General features: G+C 41.2%; 1 protein-coding gene across 1 annotated transcript in view; it reads right to left on the minus strand.

The window, feature by feature from the left end:
- The window catches only part of LAP3 (leucine aminopeptidase 3), a gene marked incomplete at its 5' end in the record, with an annotated part of 14,022 nt that extends 6,786 nt beyond the window's left edge, over positions 1-7,236 (minus strand). The window contains 6 exons of the mRNA XM_010015752.1: positions 1-132; positions 1,116-1,277; positions 3,835-3,994; positions 5,105-5,210; positions 6,721-6,775; positions 7,121-7,236. The exon at positions 1-132 is cut by the window's left edge and continues 51 nt beyond it. Coding sequence (XP_010014054.1) covers positions 1-132; positions 1,116-1,277; positions 3,835-3,994; positions 5,105-5,210; positions 6,721-6,775; positions 7,121-7,236 — 731 coding nt within the window. The remainder of the gene's footprint in view (positions 133-1,115; positions 1,278-3,834; positions 3,995-5,104; positions 5,211-6,720; positions 6,776-7,120) is intronic.
- Between the last annotated feature and the right edge of the window lie 363 nt (positions 7,237-7,599).

Here is a 7,599-nt window from a genome sequence, read left to right on the forward strand (position 1 = left end):
AGCACCAGCGGGTGGTCACTTGTATTAGCACCACCCGAATAGTGAATCTCCAGAAAGATAGGAGGCTCAGCTGAACCCTTAGCAACACTCAGGAATGCTCCCATCTGTTGTGTTGCTATCCAAGACTCTGGTCTGGAATAGAAATACGTATTAATAATTGCCCAAGGTGATTTTGTTTGTTTGTAAGAAATCACAATCCTTGAAGGTTCGGACATGAACTATTCATTTCATTTTAGTTATCTGGGAGGCTGTCATTTAAATCTACAGGTATTACTTGTTTTATGAAACAGAAAAATAACTTCCTCAAAGTTGCTGCTTGGTTTTTGTTTTGCCTTGTTTAAAAACCCAACCAAAAAACAACAGCTCATCTACACTTTTTGTGTCAGAAGCATCAAACTTTGACTTCCCCATGAGCCTGTGGTCTCTGAGGGCATATGAAGTAACAATATTGCAGCAGGTTGCAGTTTAGCTTTCTGTCCATAATTAACCATCTTGATAGCAAAGTTGACTTCCCTCAGTCTTTTGCTTTTCAACAAAACAGCCTCCAACACTTGCAGAACCAGTTTCCACCAAAGAGCAGTAACTAGAAATTCAGAGGCAAGAAGCATTAGCTGTGCAAATACAATTACAAAGGCTTTTAAGGCTCCATCTCGACATTTTTAAAAGCTGAAAAACCCCCAAACAACAGTAACAGCAATAAATAAAGAATGTTTAATTACCACATCCAAACAAACAACAAAAAACCAAACCAGAAAGGCATGTATTATATCCATTTGGGAAGACAACAATAGGTATTAGAAAAAAGGTACCTAGTATTTGCCCTCTGTCACTGAGTCTCTACCAGGCTCCCTTTTACAGTACGTGTTAACTAAGCAGTAACTGGCTGCAGGACCAACTGACAGGGAATCATTTCACTGTGTCACAGTAAACCTTGCCTACTCTGCAAACTAGAAGCTCACTTTCTAAAACTGAGAGTAACGTGCAGTCTGGGTGCCCCTTATACCTCTTTGCTACACACTTCCCCCGCTTTTGTCATTTGAAGTGGCAAAGAAAAAATGATTTGAATAACCTGGAAAGTATCTTACCCTACAGAGGAATAATTTTTTGGAATTTACCTTATATGGACCTTCACGTTGCTGAAACTTCTGAGCTTCTGTTCAATATGTTCAGCAAATTTGATTGGAGTGATGTAATTAGCTGGAGCCTCCATAAGGTACCGAGCGAGGTTCTGACCCTCAGCGTAGAGAACACCTTTTTGCCAGGCTTCACTTTCAGCACTAAACAAAACCAACAATGAAGATCACAAACATTTGCAAAAGTAGGATGTCAGCATCCATCTGTTCTCTTCCGTTTGAAAATATGGCAACATCAAATTGGGGCAATTATAATGTCATAGCAATCTTACTACAAGGAATTTAGTATGAATTCTGAGGTGCATCTAGTCTAGTAGCTCATCTCTGGTTCTAGTCTGTGCCAAATGCTTCACAGAAAGCCAGAAGAATCCTACAGCAGGCAGATTAGCTGTGTAACATAGTAGGTCTTCTTCAAATCCTTACTAGTCAGAGACTGGCTTAAATCCTTAAGCACAAGGTTTAATACCCATTCCAAAATTTGTAATTGCATTAACTGTAACAGCCCTGAAAGTTTTTATTTAGCATATAAAGCCTCCCAGTCTGTTTTACACTTTACTGAGATAGGATTCTGTGATATGAGTGGATCTCCTTTCAAAGTGCACTCAAGGCATCTCCCTAACAAATGACAGAACAAACATTCAAATTGCTGCCTGTACAGGAAATGGGGATGTACCTCTGGTTACTTTGCAAACTTTTCATTTTACTGAGACACAACTGACTGACTCATTTTAAAAGATATCACAATGCAGAGCATTAAGCTGGATTCTACCTCTCCAAAGAGCAACACAGTGAAGGACGAATCCAGAACAAATACAGAAACATTGCCTGGATATGGAGGGATGGACTTAAGAGGCCAAATCTCAGCTGACACTGAAGCTGGCAAGTGGGAAAGGCAAAAAGAGGACCTCAAGAGGTACATCATCAGCAAAAGGAAGGTCAAGAATAATGCTCTTCCCTTGCTAAATGGGGCAGGCAACCTAGGGAACACTGAGAATACTGAAGTTCTCACTGGTTGCTTTGCACCAGTTTTAGTAATTATTAAGGTCTGCTTCTAGATTCCCCAGTTCTTCATGCTTAGCAACAGAGTTTGAGGAAGAAAGGTACTACCCATGGCAGAGGAAGATGGACTTAGGACTGCTTAAGGAAGCTGGACATACGCAAGTCCTTGATATCAGGCAACATGTATCCAGGAGTGCTGAGGGAGCTGGCAGGGATGATTGCAAGCCTGGTCTCTTTCAGTTTGACATGTCATGGTGACTGAATGTGGTCCCCAAAGATTGGAAAAGGACAAATCCCAATCTTTAAGAATGGCAACGAGGATAGAGGAAACTACAAACCAATAATCCTAGACTAATCCCCTAAAGATGTATGGAGAAAGTAATCTTGGAAGCCATTTCCAGGTACATGAAGGACAAGACGATCACTGGAAACAGTCATAAATTTGTTTTGGGTAAATCATGCCTGACCAACTTGCCTGACTTACAGCGAGAGGGTTGGCACAAAGAACCAGTGGGTGTCATTTATCTCGGCTTTAACAAGGTTTTCACATAAAATCCTTGAAGACATACTGAGAAAACATGAACTAGAAGGGTAGACTACAAAACGGGTGAAAAACTTAAAGAACTGCTGGCCTCAGAAGATAGGAGACAAAAGTTGAACTGCCTAGATGGCAGTTAGTCATGTGGTGTTCCCCAAGGGCATGTTGATACCTTCATCAACAACTTGGACAATGAAAAGCACCCTCAGAAGTTCACAGACAGCATGGCAGTGCAGGGAGCAGCTGAAATAGGGAGGGTAGGGTCACCAAGGGGAACACCGTGAAGTTTAACAAAGGCTGGTGTAAAGTCCTGCACCTGGGACAGAACAACTCTGCAGGTCAGGCTGGACACTGTCAAAGGCAGAAAGCAACGCTGCAGAAAAGAACCTGGGGATCCTGGTGGACAAGTTGAACAGGAGTAAGCAGTGCATTACTCTGGCCAACCATGTATTGTGCTGGATTAGAGCTTAGCCAACATATTAAGGGCAATAATTAACTTACCTCCTTGACATTTGTGAGGGTGCACCTAGCTATGTGCACTTTTGAGTTCCTGAATGCAGAACCAATACTGATAAACTGGAGAAAGTCTGAAGACTAAGAGGGGTAGGGAGCTGGGGCACATGAGAAGCTAAGAGAATTTATGTTGTTTCACCTACAGAAATAAGATTTAAGAAAGATCTAATTGCACACGAGCTCCTCGTCTTGCATTATACTCTGTAAATGAAAATATAACAAATGAACTATGTAAGACACATCCATGATGGCATGGTCTGCTGTCAACCAGCATTTCCCAATTCTCAAAAGGACTTCTTCATTCATGGAGTATGAAATACCTCTGCTATTTGGCACACAATACCAACAGATGTCCTTCTACATCCCAACTATGCTTCAAGTCATTTTTTACTTTTACTTTTATCCTGGGCCTTCTTTTCTGTGAAGCAGCATTTATTTACCCTTAACCTCAGAACATGGCATACTCACAAAACATATGGAGTAACACTATAAATATAACTGAAATGTAAAATACTTCAGGAAATTCGAATGAATAGGAGTGACGAGGGATCTTGCTGCTAGCCCTGTTCTTCCAGGTTTGTGTTTTTCTCATGCATAAACATGCACACAGTTTTATAAATAAGTAAAAAAAAGCTTTCCTTTTGTCATCACCTTCCATGAAGCTGAGGAGTAAGTACAGGTTTCTTTTTTTGCTTCAGCTCATTATATTCATGCAATCCAAGGACAGCACCTTCTGCAGCTGCTTGAGCATCTCCACAGGGGTCTACTTCAACACAAGGGATCTCCAGATCTTGGATCTGTCTACAGCCAACTGAAAATACAGTCCAGAACTAGTAGGCAGAGTATTGCACAGAACAGCAAAACAGATCTCTCTGGTAACCAATATGACATTTCAAGGGAAAAATAATTTCAACTCAAGATATCTGAGTTGATAAGTAAATCAATTACAAAGATCATGCAGTAGAATAACTAAAAATGCAATGACTGATAAATTTCAACTAAAATATTGAGGAATTGTAATGATTAAGACAATTCACAAGAATAAAAAAGAAAGCCCACCCTTGTTCCCATTCCTTTAAGCTCACTCTATATCAAAGGAAAGCTTTATCTTCCTTGAGTGCTACAGATTACGACTATCTACAGGTATCAGAAATTTGCTGTAATTTAGGGTTTTTGCTAAGAATGACTGCTCTTTTCTTCCAAATGACTTTATATACACTTTTATAAACAAACATAAAATAATAGTATGTTCCATAAATTGTATTTTGTACCCAAATAACTTCAGAATGCTTTGGCAGCTGTTAAGACAAGGTGTGCTAGCACTGTGGGTATACGGCTGTCATACATGTGTGACTGACCTCCAGTCACAGATTATAAACTCTGAGGCGAGAGAGAACTCTTTTTATTCTCGTTTTATAGACACTTAGATGCAGCAGTCATCCTTGAATAAGACAGAGAGGCCTCTTCTGCCTATAACAGGTAACATACCGAATCATACTACTGACGTTCTGAAAGATACCAGCTTATAGTACAAATATCTGTTACAAACTGAGTGACAAAGGCAATTATATGTGCAAACTGAAGTACAGTGTGAGAATAAAGTGAACTGGTGATGCTCTCAGGCTTCACAACAGTAGTAATTAAACAAGTGCCTTTTCACACTGTTCAGGAAAGTTATTTGATTTCAATAACTGCAGTTACCTGACTGCAGATGGATTTACACGCCCTGTAACTCCTTCCTCACTAAGGGAAAATTTACATGAGTATCATTGACAAGTAAGTGTTTTTAAACAAACCGTGCAGTAGGTTTTGCATTTCAAAACAAAATCGTATCTAGACTGACTCTTCAAAAATGGAACTTGCTGCACCACTGCAACAGTTTTACAGTCAAAATGCTTAAGAAAATGTAAGAAGAGCCAACCTGCAACAGCTGCACGAATGTTTTCTTTGCCTTCATTCCAGTTTTCTTGGTCATTTACTCCAGCATTCTTCTTGCCCAAGCCAACTACAACCACACTTGGAAAGTCCTAGATGAAGCCAACACACAAATGGATTCACCTCCCTCACTGGCACATCCACAGCAGAGAGTTGTTAAAATACCAAGCACTAAATACCTTCAGTACTTTATGTTACATACATTTCCTCATTAAGAGTGCCAGCATAGTGCCATTGTCTTGCATGCCCCACCATTTGCCACAGGCATGCAACCAGTTCTTCTGTTGTCCACACTACTACTATGCTCAAGGAAATAGTCACTTCCAAGGCTCAGCCTATCACCTCAGCTAAGGAGCCAAGCTGGCATGATTTGCCAGGTAACAAACCAAAGCTGCACAGAGGTACACAGCTCCAGAACTCAGGAAAGTAATGCAGCACAACAGACCAAATGCTTGCCTTATAAGCTGCAAACAGAAGGCGAAAAGGAAAGAATAACTTCAAGAAGCCTCTTAAGAATGAAGTCAAATTTGTATAAAACTCAAGGTTATATACATGAACACATTTCCCACAGCTCTGAAGAAAAGTTAAGTTCACCGTAGGCTTCCCCTTCCATCACAAGAGCTGCGCTGTCAGATTCTAACAAACAGCTTTCAAACTGCTACACCATAGTTAAGTCTTTTAGTCCACAAGATGCAGAAACCAGTGCTGTACTCCAGAAGACCCGGGATTCAAGTTACCAGTTTTTTAGTTATCATTATTTTACACACAAGAGTGCATAAAGTCAAATTCTACCACCTTTTCTTGCAGAGACTTGCTACTCACTGCAGAGGCCGTCCTGTACGCAGAACACAGATAATGGGACCTTTGGTGACTCAACTTCCATGAAATTTCCAGAAGCCTTTCTACTGAGCCCAGTGTTACCCATCTGGGGCTCCACACAGGATTTATACGTGGTAGGCAATACTCACTATGAATTGATTTGTTTAAAATAACTTAAATAACTCTAACATAAGATTCAGTTACTTGATCAGGGACACCTAGTGTCATACTACACGTCTGCCCAGCCTCTAGCTACTACTCCAAAAAGGCACAAATCATACATCTGCCAGCTCCATGTGGGTGCGTGAGATGTATTAGGGCTTCTCAAGTAGCACCAAAAGCCTAACTGTAAGCAGATGAACTCCCACCTCATATGCTTGTGATATATCATGTCTGCACAACCTGCAAGTCCTGCTTGAAGAAGGTTTCAAGCACAACTTTAAAATCTCTGATCAAGGCCTATGATGGGACTACCTTGTGTTAGAACTGTCATGTCTGGAAGGTCTTCACACATTCCAGTACACACTTGTGTGTCGCAGGCTTGTTTACATCTCCTCAACCTGCAGCACAGTGGAGGGAGCACAGGACTGCAAAAGGCCATGCAAATGTTGAAACCTCCTGTTCTGCATGCCCCACAAGAACCGTATCTTTTGTTGGGAGGGGTGAAGAGCAAAGAACAGCAGAGCGGTTATACAAGCACAGCAGTGAACTCAGCTTAAAGTAAGACGCTAGGGCAAACCTCACACATTACTCAATATACACATGAAAATCCAAACTTCATACCTGATGTAAACCATGGAATATTCGTGTTTTGCCTTTCTTCAAAGGTGGCCCACATCTAGGATGCAAAAAGATTCTTTCAATAAAGAAGTCCTTATTTGGTATAAATCTTACAACACCACGTTCACTCCACACCCCACAGTGCTCCTCAACACCATTTTGGGAGACTTTGCTTGGTGCTGATGCGCAGAAAAGGGCAGTTCCTGTGAAGACTTTGCATGTTTCCTCAGTGCTTGTTTTTTCCAAAGGAGTTTCTCTCCAAACTGCTTGGCCTGGCAGAAGCAAACACCAGCCTGGGAAGTGCTATGGATACAAACAGTTAATAACTATAAAAAAAAAAAGACTGCTCTTATTGGTGTTTGTAGGTACTTTAACCCATTTCAGCAGCGGATCACACACTTACATGGACACAAGTTCTCTCAGCTTTCCAGCCACAAGTCTATCAAAAGCATCTCCTGCACTAGTGAGCTGGGCAGCAGCTCCATCCTTCTCACTTGAGTAGATCCCCAGAACAAGACCCTAAGAAAGGATATACAATGCTGTAAACAACAGGAAACTTAGAGACCCATGTGAAGGCAGCAAGCACACTGCAGTGTAGCTACTGCCACATATACTCATCTCAGCTTATGTATTTATCTAACACGATGCACAGAGCAACTCCTCTGGTCAACCAGGACACCACAATACTACAAATACTTTCAAGTGTGATAAAGAAAATAGACACATTATAACTAAAGCTACAATCATTTTGCCTACCACGTAGAGAACGAAACCTGTTTCAATGTGTGATTTTAAGTACAAAAGAGCAGCCCGGCCCCAAACACGGCTCTCCAGCCAGGTGTACGCAAGGAGGGGCAGGAGCTGCGGTGCTCCCGCTCCACT

The sequence above is a fragment of the Nestor notabilis genome, unplaced genomic scaffold (genome assembly GCF_000696875.1).
Source record: "Nestor notabilis isolate BGI_N333 unplaced genomic scaffold, ASM69687v1 scaffold32865, whole genome shotgun sequence".
Lineage (NCBI taxonomy): Eukaryota > Metazoa > Chordata > Aves > Psittaciformes > Psittacidae > Nestor > Nestor notabilis.